The sequence below is a fragment of the Spermophilus citellus genome (assembly GCF_964194105.1).
Source record: "Spermophilus citellus genome assembly, chromosome: 2".
In the NCBI taxonomy this organism is placed as follows: Eukaryota; Metazoa; Chordata; class Mammalia; order Rodentia; family Sciuridae; genus Spermophilus; species Spermophilus citellus.
In genome coordinates, this window is record NC_138183.1 from 38,744,080 (window position 1) to 38,765,225 (window position 21,146).

A 21,146-nucleotide genomic window follows, 5' to 3' on the forward strand; every position below is an offset into this window, starting at 1 on the left:
TGTCTGAAGGTGTGAAACTAAAAGTGATTTTTAAAAAAAAATAGCATGTATTACTTTATTCTTTTTTAAAAAAGAGAGAGAGAGAGAGAGAGAATTTTAATATTTATTTATTTATTTTAGTTCTCGGCGGACACAACATCTTTCTTTGTATGTGGTGCTGAGGATCGAACCCGGGCTGCACGCATGCCAGGCGAGCGCGCTACCACATCCCCAGCCCGCATGTATTACTTTATAATAAAAAGTATATTAGGGCTGGGATTGTGGCTCAGCAGTAGAGCGCTCTCCTAGCAGGGTGAAACCCAGGTTCGATCCTCAGCACCACATAAAAAAATAAATAAAATAAAGGCATTGTGTTGTGTCCATCTACACCTAAAAAATAAATATTTAAGAAAAAAAAAGTATATTAACTTGCTATGGATGTCAGGAGCAGGGGCATACACCTGTAATCCCAGTGATTTGGGAGGCTGAAGCAGGAGGCTCTTAAGTTCGAGGTCAACTTGGGCAGTTTAGTGAGACACTGTCTCAAAATCAGAAATAAAAAGGGCTGTAGTAGAGTAATAGAGCACCGTAGATTCCATTGCCAGTACCAAAAAACAAAACAAAACAAAACCTGTCATGGTTGCATTTATTAGGAGGCCTGGAATCAGCAGCACCCTCCTACATTTTGGTTCTCCCAATGACAAACACCATAAAGATACTAAGGTTTGGTGATACTTGTTTGGTAATTAATTCTATCCTAGGAGTTGTTTAAGGAGAAGGAAAATCCTCAGCTACTCACAGGATCAGCATGAGTTCCCAGACTCTAGCACTGGCATAGAATCTTCTTCCCCAACCCTTGTGTGTGTGCTTGTGTATGTATGTGAATTTTACTTTATCCAAAATGCTCTGTAGAAATGTGGTGTGTAGGGGTTGGGAATTTAGCTTAATGGTAGAGTTCTTGCCTAGCATGTGTGAGGCCCTGTCTTTAATTCACAGCACCACACACACACACAAAAAAAGTGGTATATACAGAAGCTATCTTTATTGAACCCAGAGGAAAGGAAGGAAGGAAGGAAAGAAGGAAGGAAGGAAGGAAGAAAATATGGTATATACAGAGTGCTTTCTTTATTGAACCCAGAGGTGCTTCATCACTGAACCACATACCCATCCCTTTTTTTTTAATTTTGAGATGTGGTCTCACTAAATTGCTTAGGACCTCACTAAGTTGCTGAGTCTGGCCTCAAACTTGCAATCCTTCTGCCTCAGCCTCCCAAGTGGGTGGGATTACAGGTGTGCACCACCATGCTCAGGGAGAGTGCTTTCTTCTGCATTCTGCTAGCAGTAGTCCACAGATGGAAAGAAAGTGGACACATTCAATATGTTCACTTTATTTATTTGAATTAAGTCTTCTATTAGAGAAAAACCTAGAAGACTGGAAGATTTAGACTGATAAAAGGGGTCTCCCTGAGCAAGGATTCTCTGCCCTCACTCTCAAACTCAGGCTTCACAAACTTTCTGTCCAGCTATTCTGTTTTTCTTCTCTATGTTAAGAGCCACTAACATTTGGAAAGATCTCCCTCAAATTCTACCTCATTAGAAGCCTTTGTCCTTTCCTATAAGTGGGACCCCTAAAAATCTTTTTTCTTTATAGTAAGGAAGAGAAAGCATTTTACTCTTCCTGGGGTGATGGGAGAAGGAAAAGTGCCAAAAAGGTGACATCCAATCTGGACTTTGAAGAATGCTGGAGCTGACCCACCAGGTCCTGGTCCTAAAGTTGTCACCACCTTGTTCATGAAGAAGAGAAAGTTTTATATTGACCCCAGCGACTCCTATAAAAACTTGTAGGCAGGCAGTCTTATCAGCAATCACCCCATTTCACTGGAGAAACTGTGACCTAGAGAGCAAAAGGGAGAATCATACTGTGTATCAAGGGAGAGTTTGGATCCAGAACCCAGATCAACAGATTCAGCCAGTTGCAAGGTTTGCCCAAGATTCTGAGAAGTATAAGCACCAGAATGTGGCAAGGGTCTGGACTCAGAAGTTGGAAAGAGGACTGAGAAGAGATCAACTTCCTGCAATCATCTGCCAGTCTCTCTCAACCATGCCCTTTGTACTGTGCTTCTCAATCACTCAACTGCTGCTGGATGAGAGGAAGTCAGTGTGTTCCTCGTCTCTGGCACCAAACATCATGTTCACTTTCACCCATCTGTGGCCCCTAAAGATCTTAATATGTTCCAAAAGGATAGAAGTATAGAAGTCCTGGCCAATTGCCTCACACTGAAGACAGCACCTGGAGAACGGAAGATGATGAACAAAAGCAGGAGCTGCCCAACAATGGAATTCTGAAAGGACCAATGCGTGCCATTTGAGGTGTAACTTCAGTTCATACCACTGAGGAGAGTTGTGTGGCCAAATAGCTTTCATGTTAAGTGTAGATCAGAGACAGGTGGGAATGCCTTAAAGGCTGGATGAATAATCATTTATAGGGAACTAGGATGGGTCTAACAAATGCCTAGGCTGCTATCAAATATTCTTGGACAGGAGGTAAACTTTCTTCCCAGATGTGGGCACTCAATGAAGTACAGGTGTATTTGCTGGATATCCCTCTTAAATATATCTAAACATGCTGATTTCTATACACTGCCAAGAGATGTCTTTGGGGAGTGGGATAGCTCTGAACTGGAAGACCACATTTCAAGGTAGCTTCTGAGCTGTTCTCTGGATAAATTGTGACAAAATTGGTCCTTGATGCCCTATCTTTCTGTGCCCACCTGACATTCTCCCTTGATAAGATCTCCCCTGATTTCCTGTTTTCTTATCAACTATATCCTTCCTGGCCCTGCCTCCTACTTCCTTTTTCCGCTTTGCTGTTGGTTCTGCTTCCTGATCATCCAGGGAGATTGAACTGACTATTGACATGACTGTGTTCCAAAGATAGCTGTTTAGTGTCCTCCAACTCTGAAATGCCTTCCCCAACTGCTCCTAAAATTAGAGAAAAAAATCATATGTATTCTGGGAAGAAAGATAATGTTTGAGCATTTTGCCTCTTCATATCTCACCTTAAATCCATTTCAGTTTCCAACTTCTTGAGAGTTAATGCTTGAAAATAAAGACAGAGGTTACCTTTCCCTGTGAGGAAACTAAAATTGGATCACATCTCTACCCTGAATCAATTATCCATACTCTGTCCACAGGACATAGTCAAGATTGTTCAGCACCATGGAGAGCGCCTTTCATTCTTGTGACTGGATCACCAATGAGTAAAAGATGAGGATTGTGGCTGAGAGTCAGCCATTATGATCTACCACTTTTGCCAGCCACCATGTGTCCCTCTTCTCCCAACTCCCAACTCCCTAGTATAGACCCTCTTCCTTTACCTAGTGAGCTTTAGGAATGAACTCTCTTAACTTTCCACTCACTTTTCTCCCTCCATGTTATCTGCATCTCCTACTCCTCACCCCCTTTCATTTCAGTAAGAAGCTTCCCTCCTCTGGTCCAAAGTTCTAGTTCCATCTGTTCTTGACTCCTCAAAGACCACTCCCCATATAATATCTCCTTTTATACTCAGCTTCCTTTCCCTTAATATAGGACAACAGTCATGTATTCCCGAGCTCTAAAGAAATCCTATAACTCTGAAACTTCCTCTGAGTGTCATCCATTCTTATTTCCTCCTTTTCCAGTGCAGCTTCTTGAAAGAATAGCCTGTGTTCACTGTCTCTACTTCCTTATATCATATTCCCTCTTAAGTATTCTGTAATCTAGGCTCTGTTCCTAAATCTGTGTTCATTGGGACTATCTGTGTCTCCCCGCCAACACACACTTTTTTTTTTCAAGTCTTGGGATCTAACCTAGGGCCTTGTGTATACTAGGTAAGCTCTCTACCACTGAGCCACATCCCCAGCTCCTCTATGACTTTCTCATTTCTAAATTTTGTCTTTATCTTATGGACCAGTCTGTCCTGTTTACCAGTGTTTATTTCTTCCACCTTGGCACTCTACAACTTCCCAGTTCTGTCCCTACATTTCATCTCTCTGCTTCTACCCAGTCTCCTTCTACTCATTCCCTAAGGTTAGATGTTTTCCCAGGGCTCCATGCTTGATTCTTATATTGTTCACTCTGCCTATTTTCTCTGGGAGGGCTTATACTCTGGGAGGGCTTACCTCATTACCAACCCACACCTCTTTCTTGAGTTCCTGAACCTCAAATCTTACTGACTAGTGATACCATCTGAGTATCCAAAAGATGCTTCAAAACTCAACATAGGGGCTGGGTTTGGTGGCTCAGTGGTAGAGTGCTTGCCTAGCATGTGTCAGGCACTGGGTTTGATTCTCAGTACCGCATATAAATAAATAAAATAAAGGTCCATTAACAACTTAAAAAATATTTTTTAAAAAACTCAACATAGTCCCAAACAAACTAATCTGGTTTCCCCTGGCAATGTAGCTATGCCTTCTCCTGCAACTTCTTATCAATTAGTACTCCTTCCCAGTTACTGCAGAGAGAAAACTAGAAGTGTGAGAATTCTCCCTTTTATATTTTATTTCTAAATCTTTTACATTTTATTGCCAATTCTATCCTCATTAACATTCCCCTTTCTGTTCATGTGTCTTCTGCTTCCACTTGGTTCAGATTCCTTCTATCTCTTCTGGTAGAGTTGCAGTAGTTTCCTAATTACAGTTACCTTCATTCATTCCACTCCCTCCCATCTTCCACATGGCCATCAGCAGGTCCTTCATCATCTTAAATCTGATCACGTTACTCCTCTGTTTAAGGTAGCATTACCCACTCTCCATCTTCTGAGAAAACAAAGCAGAACAAATTTAAGACCCACTTTTCACCATGCTCTGAGCCCTCTTAATCCCACCAACATTATTTCCTGCTACTTTTCACTATACTCTGAAGTTTTAATTGTAGCAAAATTCTGACTGTGCCTTAAACAAGTTTCAAGCTTCTGAGCCTTTGCACATATTCTCTAAATGTTCTTTTCCTTCCTCTTACACTGATGAGTTGATGTTTTGAGATAAATTCAAGCATCTCCTCTGACCATCCACCCTTTGTCCTATTCCTTACACTTTTTATGGCTCATGTTACCTTTATCAATAATTATTGGGAGCTCCTTAAGGATGGGCTTACTTTCTATTTGTCTTTAGGAGACTCAGGATTAGCATTGTTAGATAATTGAAGGAAATGTACTATGACAGAGTAAGGAAAGAAAGAAAACAGGATGCCCCCTAGGTCAGGCCCTTCTTCACCCTGTGGAGAAACAACATTTTACACAGGTACCTCCACACGTAAGCCAGGCCCCAACCTATGTGCCAGGGGTGCCACTGTGAGCCAGTCAGTCCCAACATATACTGTCCATGATTGTGTAGGCATCATTGGACCTATACAAATAACAACTTTATAGCTGCTGCAAATACAGTGTTCATTGTGTACTATATTAAGGACTATTGTGTACTATATTAAACATTTATTAACTCATTTTATCCTTGCAGGAATCTTTGACATAGGTATTAATATTATTTCATTTTTAGAGGAAACTGAAGACCCAATTACATAACTAGCAAATGGAGGAGCTGGGATTTTAACCTGGTGCCAGAGTCTGTGCTTTGAACCATTACAGTCATCCTTCAGTCTGTGTGACAAGGAGATTATGTGAATTGTCTTCCTTTAAGCAAACATCCCCCAGTGCTGAGAATGAGATCAACTCACCCAAGCCATATGACTTTGCCCAGTGCAGGAGACATAATTTGAATACTGGGGAGGCAATCACAATGTCTGCTGTATACTTGTGAGAATCAGATGAGCTCATTAATTTTGAAGACATGCATTAGGAATTATAAAACCCCACAAGTCTTATTTTTTGCCACCCAGAGTCCTAGCAGGATAGATTGATTGTAAAGATGTGCTGTTCATTCAGGAAAGCAGTCCCTTCTGTTACTTCTCCAGGGCCTTCCTTCTTAAGACCTCTGGCCCTTGAAAGTTCCACTCTGTTTTTTCTCCTTGTTTTGCCTTTTTCCCTACTCAATTCTATCCTGTTCATCTGTAGGTCTCTTGGGTCTCAGCCTACCTTTGTATTTACTGCATGACCCCCAAGCTCCAATAAGCAAGACAAGCCAGCTTGTGGCCATTCATGAGCTAGTACAGCCCTGGAATTGGGAGGCAGGCGTGGAGGTTAACATGGTGGAAGCTGATGCTCAGACCTACATGGAGGACCTCCCAGAGAGCCTTCTTTACCTCCAAGTCCCAGCGTCTTTACCACCAAGCTACATCCCCAGCCTTTTTTTATTTTTTATTTTGAGACAGGATCTTACTAAGTTGTTGAAACTGGCCTCAAACTTGTGGACCATTCTGCCTCAGACTCCCAGGTGACTGGGATTACAGGTGTGAGCCACAACATCCAGCCCCAGTGTCTCTTTCTTTATGGTCCTCCTTTGCATGCTTTGAAAGTCATTAACTCTTTTTTGTTTGTTTTGGGTACCCAGGATTGAACTCAGGGGCATTCAACCACTGAGCCACATCCCCAGTCCTAGTTTGTATTTGATTTAGAGACAGGTCCTCACTGAGTTGCTTAGTGCCTCCCCAAGGCTGAGGCTAGCTTTGAACTCACAATCCTCTTGCCTCAGCCTCCCTAGCCACTGAGATCATAGGCGTATGGCACCATAGGCATTTGCTACCGCACCCAGCTAAAAGTGACCTTGGGTAACTTATCAGTGACCTTGGGTAAGATTTCCACTCTGGGTCCACATGTCCTTATGTATTTATTTGTTGATATTATTGTAGTACTGGAATTGAACTCAGAGCCTCATGCATGGTGGGCAATCACTCAACCACTGAGCCACATCCCTAACCCTTTTTGAGAGAGGGTCTCACTTAATTGCCCAAACTAGTCTAAAACTTGTGAGCCTCCTGTCTCAGACTCCCAAGTACCTGGGATTACAGGTGTGTACCACCACACCTTAGCAGATTTCCTTACTTTTTTTTTGGTACCAGGGATTGTACCCAGGGGCACATAACCACTGAGCCACATCCTTAGCCCTTTTTATATTTTATTTCGAGACAGGGTCTCACTAAGTTATTTAGGGCATTGCTAAATTGCTGAAGAAGGCTTTGGCTTTGAACTCACAGTCCTCCTGCCTCAGCCTCTTGAGTTGCTGGAATTATAGGCATGCACTATTGCACTGGGCAGGTTTCCTTACTCTTAAACTGGGCACAGTGACACACACCTCTAATCCCAGCAACTCAGGAGGCTAAGACAGAAGGATCACAACCTTGAGGCCAGCCTTAGCAATTTAACAAGACCTTGCCTCAAAATAAAAAATAAAAAGGACTTGGAATGTAGTTCAGTGGTAAAGCATCTGTGGGTTCAAGTCCCTCTACCACAAAAAAAAAAAAATCATTTAATAAATTGATGTTGAAACTGATGATAGATAACCCAGAGTCTTACTGTATTGTTTACTTTCCCTAATGGTTTCCATAACAAAACATTTTTGAGGACCAGAATAGATTAAATCAACAGATGTTAACCTTTTTAAAGTAATAGAACCCTTTACTAATGAAAATCTTACAGAAAGGTTTATATGTAGATAAAATAAAGGTGGATCTCTTCAGGTTAAAGAAAAGCCAGACCCCCATCCCTATTGCTCCCCACCTCATACTCAGTCTCTCCCTAGGCACAGAATTTAGGGAACACAGTTTAATGAAAATCATTGGACCAGACTAAAGATTATTCTGGCACTTTTGCCTTTCTCTAGCTATATTGGCTTTGCACTGGCCATTAGCCTATATATCCTGTCCCAGAAATAGTAAGCCTAGGCCATTAATCATCTCTGCAGTCTTTGGAGAATTTGTTTGAATGGTTGCAGGAACAGGGATTGCTGCTAGTGATGCATTTCAGTGTCTGTCTCTGCTGAGTGTTTATTAATAATCTTGTTAATCCCCACTCTAGTTCCCGGATCTAGCTAACGCCTGTCGGATGTCCTTGGGGGACATTTTAAATTCTCCCTGATTTCTTGGAGCCAGACATTTCCTCTCTGATACTTCCATTCATGAATATTTTACATTTATTCTCCCTGATTATATCTCCATGTGATAGACCTGGTGCATTGAGTTTCTCAGGGAATGTATACAGGAAGCCCATAGTAGTGGGCTTTGTGCTCTCTGTCATGGACACTGATGGAGGAGAAGCTAAATGCTGGGCTTTGTGTGGGACCTCTAAGCTTAGGCCTTTGCCATCTGACTCATGGCCCAAAGGAGCTGTCAGTTCTCTTCAGAATCAGATAACACCAAGAACTTCCCAGTGGGCATTGGGAGCCACACGTGGGTCACTTTGACCAAAGTTGCTCACTAGTTTCCAAGTCCTCACCCCAGGACCTTTCCTTCCTGTGCAGTTCACCTCCAGTGCTATTACTAACACCTCCAACCTGAAAGAAGATGCTAAGTAACTTATCTGCACTGGGAAGTAAAAATTAACTTCAGAGAAAGAACAGCAATACCTAACACTCTCATGTGATCAATGGGGTAGAGGATTAAGGAGGAGATGCATGGATTGAAGGCCACAAATTTAGGAGTCTCTAGGGTAAAAATGTCAATCCAAACTATAGGAGGCATCAGGCTTTATCTAGGAGAGAGAAGGCTGAGGATATGACCCTGAAGAGGAGACAAAGAGCAATAGGAGCACAAAGGAATGGTGGTTAAAGAGGCAAGAGGTGATCCAAGGGAGCACAGTATGCTGAAAGCCAGGGAAGAAAGCCATTTCCCAATAGAGGAAGTATGGGTAGCATGTGACAAATACTACAGAAAATCTGGAGGAATGTGACCAAGGAACTTGGAAATATACCAGAACTTCCCTGGAAGAATCCCACCAGCACACTTATAGGATGTACCCTTTGAAAAGGTCTCCCTCTGGCTGCTTTGGAGGTGACCCTTCTTGTGGCCCAAGGGGAATACCAGAACCCAGCTGTTGGGTCTCCACCTCTCCTACAGGTAGCAGCTAAGAAGACATTGTGGTTGCAGAAAGGCATGTGAGGGGGTGCTGGGGCTATAGCTCAGTGGTGGAGCATGTGCCTCCCATGTAAGAGGCACTGAGTTCGATCCTCAACACCACATAAAAATTAATAAGTAAATAAAATAAAGGTATTTTGTCCATCTACAACTAAGAAAGAAAGAAAGGCATGTGAGGGTCACTAGGGACCTATTTCTCCAAGGCTGTAGGGGCAGGTGCTATCTCTAAGGAGCCTTCCAGGGAGGCTGCTGAGCCTGGGAGGATAAAGATTGGAAGGGCTCACAGCCTGGGAAGTTGCCTGAGATGCAGGCACTGTAGCACCCCACCTTTCAGAACAAAGCCCCCTGTCTACCTCCCCCTCAACCATGACTAAGGAATAAGAATCAGAGCAGAGGAGGGAGGCCCAAGTTCTGCCCTCAGGAACTTGCAAACAACCTTGGCAACATAGTCCAACCAGGACCTTATGCTCTGAATGGCCTGGAGTAACAGAAACAAGGATAGGATTTCCCTCACAAACATTCTAGACTTTTCCTTTATCCCTAGTGACAAGCATGTGTTTTTGACTACTGCCTCATTTTTAAAGGAACAGAGCCACTATATGCCATATAACCTTCTATTTTAGTTAGCATTTTCATCACTGTGACCAAAAGAACTGACAAAGGAGAGAAAGTTTATTTGGGGTTCACAGTTTTAGAGGTCTCAGTCTGTCGATAGCTGGCTCCATTGTTCTGGGCCTAAGGTGAGGCAGAACATCATGGCAGGAAGGGCATGGCAGAGGAAAGCAGCTCAGGGAATTGTACTAGGAAACAGAGAAAAAGATAGCTCCTCTCTCAAGGGACAAAATATATACCCTAAAGGCACACCCCCAATGATCCACTTCCTCTAGCCACACCCTACCTGCCTATGGTAATCCTTATCAGTAATCCTTATCAGGGGATTAATGCACTGATTAGGTTAAGACTCTCAAAACCTAATCATTTCACCTCTGAATGTTCTTGCATTGTCTCACACATGAGATTTTAAGGAATGCCTGATATCTAACCCATAACACTTTCCCTTACTGAGTCACCAGCAGCCACACAAATCCCTGAGCCTGACCTGGTGGAGCCAGTCTTGGAGCACTCTATCTTCTGTCTATTTTCTGCATCTTCAAAGGCAGAATAGGCAGCAGCCCTGGATCCCCTCTGCAGTCCTTATACCTTAGGCTTCCTTTCTGTTGTCCCTTGTTAAAATGTAAAAATTCATGGGATGGTAGCATCCATCTCAAGAATTGGCCATCAGCTTCTCAGGGAAAATATGGGTAACTCCAGTCCCTTCCAACTGGCTGAGGAAGGGGAGGCCAGGGTCCTGAATCTTGTAGCAAAGGATGGTATTTTGAAGGGGTGGCTAGGTTAGATAAGTACTCTGGTCAGCCCAGGGCCTACCACAGGGGTAGAGGCTATGAGGACGGTGTCAAGGGAGATTGAGAAGGTTGCACATCCTGGACAACACACAGAATTGCATGCTCTCCTACCTTCCTTGTCATCTATAGCAGCAAGTGTTTTGCACTCTGGACAGCACAAAGCAAACTGTATACCTGGTAATTTGTCATGGTTTGTCTTCTTGCCTACTATGTACAGCCAACCTTTCAGATTCTCTCAGGAGACACTACTTGGGATCCATCTGAGAACTGATTTGTTTGTTTGTTTGTTTGTTTGTTTGTTTTTGTCCAATTGCTTAAGGATTGTAATCTGGCTTGGCTTGGCCAGTTAGTTCTCTAGATTCTGCAAAGGACCTATTTAGCATTAGGAGAAATGGAAGAAGAAGGCCCACCTCAGGGAGAACCATCTCTGATGTTGATCCATACTTAAGTCCCCAGGAACTAGCAAGTACACAAGAAGGCCTGAGGAGTAGGGCAACAAGTATGAAAGTTTGGAGAGGAGGTCCTGTGGGTTTAAGGAAATCGTATTGAGCTGGGCATGATGGCACATACCTATAATCCCAGCAATTTGGGAGGCTGGGGCAGGAGAACTGCAAGTTAAAGGCCAGCCTCAGCAATTTATCAAGACACTGTCTCAGTGTAAAAAGTAAAAAGGGCTAAAGAAGTGATTCAGTGGTTTAGCACCCATGGGTTCAATCCCTGGGAGCAAAAAAATAGCAGAATCATGGTGGGCTTTCTGGAGGAGCCTGGATCTCACAGAACTTTGAAGATATACATTAAATGGTGTTAGTGGGACCAAGATCCTTGGCTCTTCTGTCCAGGTTTACATTTTTGTCCCATGGTAGGTGAGTCTGCCCCTCTGTCTCCTAATGTTCAGCCTGCTGCCCAGGGCAAACACTCCCAGAAGCCTGGAGGACAGTTGGAAAGGCTTGCTTCAGGGCCAAGAGCAGCCCCCTCTGTGCTCACTTGCTAACAACTGTTTGTCTCTCTGCTTTCTCCTCACAGGACCCAGCCGCCGCCTCCATCTCAGACGGAGACTGTGACGCCCGGGAGGGTGAGTCAGTAGCCATGAATTACAAACCATCCCCGCTCCAAGTGAAGCTGGGTGAGTGTGTCCTGGGGGTGAGGGAGATGTGGGACATGAACAAGGTCCTCTGGGCTGGGTCTACAGTGAGGTACTAGAAATAAAGCAACTCAGGCTAGTGATTACAACATGCAAGCCAGCATAGTGGCTTGCATGTTGTAATCACTAGCCTGAGTTGCTTATCTCCTGCAAGGCTAAGAAGGCAGTTACAGTTCTCTGCAGAATCCTGAAATTCCAGGGGGCATCTCTGAGGCCAAGAAGGCTCCAGGAGTTCTAGGAGATAGCTTCAGGGGTAAAAGCATGATACCACAGGGAGAGGACTTAGAAGTCCCATCAAACACTGGATTCAGGTAAGAGGAAGCTGACTTAGAGGTGGGCTGTCAGTTCTGTCCGAGGGATAGAAAAGAATGTGAGTTCCAAAGCCTAGCAGATGAGCCCTTCTCCCCAGTCCAACCTTATCCCACCTGGAGGTCTCAGGACTTTATTGATTCCCATCTCGAGAAGCAGTCCCTTATTTCCTTAGTAACCTAAATATCTCCACCTTTCCAGATATCTCATCACCTTTTCCTTGGAGGTTTATTTCATGTCCACTCAATGTTAGATTACTATACAATGACTCCTTTGAAGTCATCTGGCTCCCCATCACCACCCACAGCTCCTGCAGGTGCAGTTCATGCCTCACCCTATGCTAACTACTGGCCTTTCTCCCTTTAGGGACCAAAGTTTCACTGACCTCAGGCTGATGTAGATAATAGACTTTTACTAATTACAGCACAGTACACACAGAGAAGAGCTTGCAAATATAAGTCATCACTATTCTTCAAAATTCCTCTGCCATCCCAGCCATCCTCCCAGCCATCTTTCTCCTCAGATTCCAACTTCTCACCAATAGTGGGTCCTTCCTCAGTCCTAAGAGCCTCTTCCCATCCCTTCACAAACCTTCTTCCTCACATCTGCCAAGACTCCTTTATTTTATTTTTCAGAAATAAATTTATTATTTTTCTGTGCTAGAGATCAAAGCCAGAGTTTCATGTGTGCTAGGCAAACACTGTACCACTGAGCCACACCCCAGCCCCAGAGTTCTGTTCTTTTAATTTACATTTTTATTTTGTTTTGTTTTTCTTTTACTTTGTTTTTCTCCTTCCAGACCACATCTAGGGAGCCCCTTGAGCTGATTTCCTGAACAGGAGAGCATTTTTCTCAGTGGAATTATTCATCTTCCTAGGACATAATACTAAAATTGCAGCCATTTTTGTTTGTTATTGTTTAATTTGTTGTATTTTAATGAGAATAAGTTCTCCTCTACTCTCACCCATCAGTTTCTTTTCTCCGGAGGTAATCATTCTTCTCTCCCCCTCAAGAGGTAATCATTCTAAGGGGTTTTTATTTTTTAATTTGTATAGTTTTATTTTGTATTTTAACACAAATGGTATCACATTGTACACACTTTCTGAAAGTTGTTCTCCTCCCCTCCACATAAAAAAGTCTTCCCCTTTGAACATCAGTATATAGCAAAAATTTTATTATTTTAAATGATTGCATAATAGTCCATAGTTTGTTTTTTGCTAGTTTGTTGTTTGCATTTTTCCACTCTTTCCAACAATTTTAGCATTCTTTAAAATAACGTTTTGTTTTCTCTCTGTTACATTACCACTAAAGCTTCTCATGAAAATTCACAACTTTTGCCAGTTGCACTAAGGAAAATCACCACCAGGAACTATTAGGCAAATTGCACCCCCTAGAGGCATGGATGGTTATGGCAGATGCTGTCTGCTGAAAGAGGCTGGGGAAAAGCTAAAGGAGCCAGACAAGCAGTGGTAAAAAAAAAAAAAAAAAAAAAAGTCAGAGAATATAAAATGAGAAATTTAGAGACATGGAGGTTAGGGGATATTTTAAAGTGAATCACAGCCAGGCCTGGCAACTTGAAAGGCTAAGGCAGGAGGATTACAAGTTCAAGGCCAGCCTCAGTAACTTAGGAGGCCCTAAGCAACTTAGTAAGACCCTGTCTCCAAATAAAAAAAAAATTTTTTTAAAGGGCTAAGAATGTACCTTGGTGGTAAAGCTCCCCTATGCTCATTCCACAACATCATAAATAAAGTGAAATAGCTATAAAGACCCTTCCATTCTTACACTCTGGAGCATGCAGTTATTTTATGAGACAACTTCCCTAGTGTCTTTTTCACTAAACAGGCTGTTTTCCTAAATCTAGACTTTACTTGAGATGAGTAGAAAAGAGTAGACGGGCTTTTCCAGGACCCAGGCGGCTAGCTACTAATGGTAACAGTTATCATATACCAAGCAGTGGGTCACCTGATGGCCAGACCCATGAGCCTGGTAAGCTCTGGACCCTAAGAGAACTCAGAGACTGGTAGGAGTCAGGAGCATTGCTTAGGCAGTATAGCAAAATGGGCTCCCTTAGCCTCATGACCTCTACCCTGCCTGCCCTTTTCTGTTTCTTCCACTCTAAAACCTTCAGTGGCTTCCTTTTTCTTTCTGCATTAATTCCAAACTCTTCAGTGTAACATTCAAGGCCTTCATGTTCTGAGTTTGTAAACGGAGTCTCTAGCTTCTTAGCACAAGACTTGACACATGATTAGTAACTCCAATGTTAGGAGTTTTTCAATAAGTGGCTCCTTTCCCAAACTTACCTCTCTCCCTCGTCACCCTTCTAGATCTATCCAGATGCATACTTAAGTTCTCTTCTAAATGCATTTTTGTTTATGATTCCCTCCTTCCTAGAGTGCCCTTCTTTGTCCAACTCATAATGTCACCCACAGGCAGCCCTCCCTGATTGCTCCATCCTGTGATCCTCTCTTTCTCTCCAGCTTTTCCTTGGCATCACGCACACATTGACTACCCGATATGGGAGCTGTGGCTCCTTCAAGGCAAGGCTCAGCCTTCTCCTTTTGCCTCCTACTATCTACCTCAAGTTATGCAGGGACAAGTACCATCTCTACTGAGTAGCAGAAGCCTGGAGTTAGGATTCCTACCTCAGTTCATAGAGGACCAAGGGGTTTCACAATGGAGGCAGGGCCCTGGCTGCCCCAAGTGGTAAAATAGGGTTACCTGGGGCAGGACACAGCTTCCTTCCCATATTCCCTTGCAGAGAAGCAGCGGGAGCTGGCCCGGAAGGGCTCTCTGAAGAATGGCAGCATGGGCAGCCCTGTCAACCAACAACCCAAGAAGAACAATGTCATGGCCCGGACGAGGTAGAGACCTCTCTACCCCAGCTGGACCCTGCCAACCAGCACATATCTCTGCTGGTCCTGAGTCTCTTCCTCTTTCCTCTGTCCTAGGGTGGGGTCCAAGGCAGGGAGGGAGGGAGGGAAGAGGGAAGGGAGGGAGTGAATGAAACAAGGCTCAGCCCAGTCCCCTGCCAGGTTTGTGTTCCAGTCTCCATTCCAACTCCAAAATTTTTCACCCAGGCTGGTCGTCCCCAATAAAGGCTACTCCTCGCTTGACCAGAGCCCAGATGAGAAGCCACTGGTAGCTCTAGACACGGACAGGTGTGTACACGGTCTTGGGACAGCCAGGCAAGCCATATGAACCTGTGTGAGCACATACAGGTCACACCTGCTATATTGCTAGAATTGGTGTATTCCTCAATTAGGAGCTCTGCAAGGGTGAATTCCTCAGGGAATGTAATTTTTTAGAAGAAAGAGGGTGGGAAGAGAGAGAGGAAAGGAGGACCAGCACAGTGTTCTGCTATCCTGGAACAGCTGGCTACTCTTTGGTGGGCCCTGTTGTTGAATCTGGGAAATAGGATGGATGCTTAATGCCCCACTCTTTGTAAGGGAAGAGCCCTACTCCTCAGAAAACATCTGGCTAGACCTAGAGTTTGGGAAAATCCAACAAGTGGGGTTGATTTGAGCCTAATGGGGGCAGGAGGTGGGGATAGGGATGCAGTGAAGGGAGTAGCAGTTCTGTTTGGAAGAAATAACTTATTTCTAAATAATTTATTTAGAAAGGTGGGGCTGGGGAATCTTCATTTTAAAACCTGAATTTACACAGCATGCATAGATTTTATTTAGAACTTGACATTTGGTGTCATGGGGCTGGGTGTGGTATTGACCGATGGAATCGGGGGGTGCAGGGAGTTTTCTATTTAATTTCTTGGAATCATTTCTTCTCTGCCCTCTCTTCTCCACGGCTAGCGATGATGACTTTGACATGTCCAGATACTCCTCATCTGGCTACTCCTCTGCTGAGGTGAGGCCCCACCCCTTGCCGCCCTAGACACACCTGAGCAGGACCACCTCTATCAAGCAGCCCAGGGTGAGGCCAAAGCCAAAGCACCTGGAGAAGAGGAATAGGCACAGCTGGGCAGAGCCCTGTGGGGACAGAGCTCCGCGTGGAGCTGGGGCTAGATAGGATAGCATATGAATCATTAGCTTCAACTGCAGGAAGCCTATGATTAGGGGCCAGGGTTATTGGAGCAGGGCTCTTAAATAGAATGGAGTGTGAAATATATGGGACACCTTATAGAAGTAGACCTGAAATTGGGCAAAACCCTAACAGAAGAAGGACTAGATGTGAGCAGTAGTCTTTGGAGTGAGTAGGGATCTGTAGAGATGTGTGGAAAATGTGCACTGAAGGAAGTGAGGCCAGAGCTGGGGTGGGGTCTATAAAGGGAAGTGCCTGGACTTTTGGAGAGGCCTGGGATGGGTTGGGTGGTTGCAGTGGAGTGACTGCCCTAGTGGGTGCAGGGCCTTCCCACCGACCAGAGCCTGACCTCCCTCCCCTTTGCCTACAGCAGATCAACCAAGATTTGAACATCCAGCTGCTGAAGGATGGCTATCGGTTAGATGAGATCCCCGACGACGAAGACCTAGACCTCATCCCCCCCAAGTCCGTGAACCCCACCTGCATGTGCTGCCAGGCCACATCCTCCACCGCCTGCCACATTCAGTAGCGGGCGGGGCCACTGCGGCTGCAAGGGGAGGCGCCAACACGGGCCAGGTTGGACCAGGCAGGGGCTGATCCCTCCCTAGCTCGTCCTCGTGCCCCTGGCCCTACACCCTTACAGCCGCCAACCTCGTAACAGTCATTGCTTCCTCCTATGGTAGGACGTGTACCTCTGTGTGTTCATGGAGCCGGAGAAACCAAAACCGGGTCTCTCTCTACCCCAGGGGCTGAAGAGGGGTGGGGGTTTCTTGTTCAGTTGCTTGAGGGACCTCCCCCAGCACCCTGTTCCCCTCTCCAAAGCCACAGTCTGGAGGTGGGGAGACCTGGAAGGCAGGGAGGCCAGCAGTATGAGCTGGGAGAGGGATCACAAAGCCAGGGCTTGACCCCACCTCAGCAAAGCCATGAATCCCCCAGACCCAGACTGACCAGCAAACAGGTTGGAAGAAAGAAAGACCCAAGGCAATGGGGGTGGGTCCCAGAACCTGGGAGCCCTCTCTATATGACTCCTGTAAGCCAGTGTACCTTGTTGTGTTTTCCCTTCTTCTCTAGATGGGAAGTCTGATAAAGTTGTCCAAGGAGATATTGTCCCCCTCTCATCAGATCACTGCCTTCTTTTGCCTCTTCCTCCCATTCACCCCTTTCCTTTTTCTCCAGGCGTGGTATGACCTGTCCTCATGCCCCTAACCAATACATCTATCTCTCTGCCTTCCCTGTTCTCTTCACCAATAACACTGGTCTCAGGTTGGAAGCAGGGTAAGGCTGGCCTCCAGTCCCCATTCCCAACCCACCCCAGCCCAAGGTCTGAGAGTCTGGTTCCCAGTAAAACTCTTCAAGGAGCAAGCTTAGGAGGATATAGCAGCTGAGCAGCTGCATGTACATGGTAGGGAGCGCTTGGCAGAATGTGTGTGTGCGCGCGCATCTCATGTAGGACCTGCCTCTCCAGGATTCTGTTCCTGTCATATATGTAGTGTCCACAGTGGGGAAGTGACTGTGGTTTTTTTTACAATGTGGGAGCCTGCTCAGCCATGCAGTTGACTTGAGATTCTGGCCTGGGTATCAAAAGCCTGGGTTCTGACACTCTCTTCGTGTACTGTCTTACAGCAAGCCACATGTTTTCTCTGGGCTTCATTTTCCCCAAATGAAAAATAAAAAGCAGCTGCAATTATTCTTAAGGTTCCTTCACAGCTGAAGGAATTTTTTCATAGGAATTTCTGTGGAAGAGTATGAGGAGATTTCTGTGTGTCTTTGAGTGCACTCAGGGGGGCCTCCCTAAGTGTGTCTCTGCAGAAAGGGGAAGTATATGTGAATCTGTTTGGAAAGAAGTATGTGTATGTGTGTGTGTGTGTGTGTGTGTGTGTGTGTGTGAGAGAGAGAGAGAGAGAGAGAGAGAGAGAGAGATTGTGTATGTGCATGGAGGTGTTTATTTTGTGTGTAACTGTTTGGGATGTCTGGGGATCAGAATGTATATTGCTGCTTTTGCTGCTATTGCTGGGTTGGAGGCTGGGGGCAGGACAGCTGAGGATGAAGATCAAGAGAAAGGAGGTTGGGGCTGGGGATGTTGCTCAGTGGTAGAGTGCTTGCCTAGCAGGCATGAGGCCCTGGGTTTAATCCTCAGCTCTGCCAAAAAAGAAAAAAAAAAAGGAGAGAGAGTGACAGTGAGAGAGAGAGAGAGAGGGAAGGAGGGAGGGAGACAGAAAGAAAGAAAAAGGAAAGAAGGAGGTGAACAGGGCTCTCCCTTGGGCTGGGCAATATGGACCTGCCTCCATGCAAAGAAAAATGAAAGCACAGATGGCCTCAGACTGCTTGGACCTATGCCCCACAAATTTCCCACAGGTTCAAGGAATACTTTTCCCTGTGCTCTTGTGCTGACATCTGACACCCCACACATGCTGGTGTATCCACTGTCGTGGATACCACTCACATGCTGCCCTCTGGACAACAGTCCTGGGACGTGGGAACTGGAAGGGGCAGATGGTGAGAGGAAAGAGTGAGGCTTCTGGCTTAGGAAGGGTAGCATCTCTCCCTGCATCACACCCAGGAGCTGCCAGGTTCAAAGTGTGGGGTGCAACTCTATGCTCTCCTCACCTCCAATCTACCCTTATGTCCTATAGTTATATAATGAGGAAATGCCAAAGGTAGGACAGAATAGGGATTTGTAAGGCCCACAAGCCCACATTGGCCCCCATCTCAAGCTCTTCTCCCACCCTGATCAGCATCCCCACTCCCTGTCATCTGGGATCCAGAGCCAGGCCTCCTACTACCACCACCCTGGGCTCCTTGACTCACCTTTCTAGAACATGGGTACCTCCTCTTTTATAGACTGCTGCCTTTGCTGCTGACTTACTGTATGACTCTGGTCCATTGTTCAATCTCTGTGGCCCTGAGGAAAGCTCCCTCCCCACAGGACATATTACTTTTCTGGCAGGCAAGGACTTCCAACTGAGGCAGTGTACATGTGGCAGGGAGAGATAGGAAGCTGGCAGCCAGCAGCTTCTACATCTAAGGAGAGTGCATGGTTCCCTCCTTCCCTGTCTGGGAGGTTGAAGGGGAAGAACCAAGGCCTTAGCTTGCCCCTGCCTCCTGCCCCCTTGTAGATACTGCCTTAACACTCCCCCTACCCTTGGCTGTGGCTTTCACCCAGCCAGGTTTCTCCGCGCTCACTAATTTATTTCCAGGAAGGTGTGTGGAAGACATGAGCCGTGTATAATATTTTTTTTTTAACATTTCCATTGCAGTATTGACCATCATCCTTGGTTGTGTATCGTGTAACACAAATAATGATATTAAAAGCATCAAACAAGCCAGCCTCAGCTCCCTACCTGGGGTGTGGGCTAGGGGCAAGTGGGCTGGGAAGGGACAAGAACTGACCCTCTGGATGCACATGTCATTCTACCTCCACTTGTGGGTTCCTGGGAGTACCACTGACCTGCTGTGTGACCCTAGGTGAGTCACAAATCCTCAGAACCTCTATTTCTGTCCAACAAAAGAGATTGGCCTAAAAGGTCTCCAGGGGCTCACTGAACTTTTGGAAATTGTACTCTTTTGATGGGCTCTAGGCAGGAAGGGGCTGGGAGTGGGGAGGAAATTAGACTCTCCCCAGGGAGGGGACTGGGTCAAGTGATATCATAATGGGCAGTGCCCATCCTGGAGAGAAGAGCAGAGTGGAGTAGGAGCAGGAAGGTTGTGTGGGAGGAAAGCTGAGAGATCCTCTATAGGAGGGGGTCACAGTAGCTAGGGGCACCTGCCAGGCTGGAGGTGTGGGCTATCTAGTGGGAGGGGTGGTCACTGATGTCTACCAGGAGTCCTTGATAGGTAGAGCCCACCACAGCATCCCTAAGAACTCACCATGTTCCTCTTCTCCCGTAAGACCAAGACCCCCATTAGCACCTACAGTGACTCCTACAGGGCTCCCACCTCCATCAAGGAGGTCTATAAGGACCCACCTCTGTGGGCCTGGGAGGCCAACAAGTTTGTGACCCGGGTAAGTGGAGGTTTGGGGAGGAGTAGGCCAGAGTATATGGCCATGTGTGTCTGGATGACTGGCAAAGTGTGGCTGTCACTATGTGTTTGTAATTATTTATAGCTTTGTGCATATGTGTCATTTATTCATTTGTCTAGGCACAAAATGTACAATGGTATGTAAAAAAAAAAGTGTAAGATCTTACCTTCATGGATCTATACCAGGATAGGAGGTATAAAGAGAGAGATAATAAGAGTTTTATAAATTGTCAGAAATGCTATAAAGGAAATAAACAGGGTATGAAAATAGAAAGGAGTGGGTAGGTCATGGAAGACCTCTTTCTTTCCATTTTACAGTGCTGAGTGCTCTACCACTGAGTTACAGCCCTAACCTAGATCTCTTTCTCTCAAGGTGACATTGAGCTGAGTATGAAAAGATGAGAAAGAAATAGGCTTGTGAAGAGCTGAAAGAATAGAAGAACTGAAAGTTCTACCAGAGTGATCAGAAAGTATAAAGGCCAGTGGTTGCCTGTAGGATAGGACAGAAAATGTCCTATAGGCATGTCTTAATGCACATTTATCACCATCTCTTTGTGTGTGTCTGTGTTTGAAGATGAGCAGCCAAGTGGGTCTATGTAGCTTTCACCAAAGGGAGAAGAAATCTGGGAGTCTAACTGTAACTCTGTCTAAGAGAACTGGCCACGTGTACCTTTCAACAAAACTTTGCTGAGTATTTTCTTGTGTAGGCTCTAGGGATACATACAAAAAGGAAGGGCCAGCCCTTGCCTTTAAGGAGCTCTCAGCAAACAGGTAAGCAAAGTCAGGTTGCTATATGTGGGCCATGTAGAGCAAGTGCTGACTGGAATTCCAGGAAGAGATGAGCACTCCCAGGTCCTGGAGTCTGCTGAGTGACTCTTCCTACAGAAGAGTTTTGAGAAAAGGCAGCCTAAGGGCCCTACCTGGAACTGAAGCTGTTAGAACAGAAGGAGAGAGATCATAGGCTGCAGACCAAAAAGGGCCCTTAGATTATGTTGAGGAACATGGACAAAGGCTCCAGGTTCCTGAGTTTGAGAGTTTCATAGCTGAATTGTGATTTAAGCCACTGCAGCCACAGTGTCACAGAATTAGACAGGTTGGGACTGAGGACATGAAGGCCAGTGAGAAGTGAAAAGAAAGAAGAGCCAGGCATAGTGGGACATATCTATAACCTCAGCTACTCTAGAGGCTGAGGTGTGAGGATCACAGTTCAAATTTAGTAAAACTGTCTCAAAAAAATAATAAATAAAGGCTGGGTG

General features: G+C 45.3%; 2 protein-coding genes across 13 annotated transcripts in view; both read left to right on the plus strand.

Annotated features, from left to right (window-relative positions):
- FAM219A (family with sequence similarity 219 member A) overlaps positions 1-18,104 on the plus strand; it is a 56,987-nt gene extending 38,883 nt beyond the window's left edge. For 3 of the 8 annotated variants that reach the window (XM_081272483.1, XM_081272485.1, XM_081272487.1), the window contains exons 2-6: positions 11,409-11,508; positions 14,594-14,696; positions 14,913-14,993; positions 15,642-15,696; positions 16,241-18,104. In XM_081272483.1, the coding sequence (XP_081128609.1) occupies positions 11,409-11,508; positions 14,594-14,696; positions 14,913-14,993; positions 15,642-15,696; positions 16,241-16,399 (498 nt within the window). In that variant the 3' untranslated portion in view covers positions 16,400-18,104. The remainder of the gene's footprint in view (positions 1-11,408; positions 11,509-14,593; positions 14,697-14,912; positions 14,994-15,641; positions 15,697-16,240) is intronic. The other 5 variants (XM_081272489.1, XM_081272486.1, XM_081272490.1 and 2 more) reach the window with 3 other exon arrangements.
- A 1,440-nt stretch (positions 18,105-19,544) lies between these two features.
- The window catches only part of MYORG (myogenesis regulating glycosidase), a gene marked incomplete at its 5' end in the record, with an annotated part of 29,491 nt that continues 27,889 nt past the window's right edge, over positions 19,545-21,146 (plus strand). The window contains one exon of one of the 5 annotated variants that reach the window (XM_081272247.1): positions 19,545-19,873. In XM_081272247.1, the coding sequence (XP_081128373.1) occupies positions 19,739-19,873 (135 nt within the window). The remainder of the gene's footprint in view (positions 19,874-21,146) is intronic. The other 4 variants (XM_081272248.1, XM_081272238.1, XM_081272239.1 and 1 more) reach the window with 4 other exon arrangements.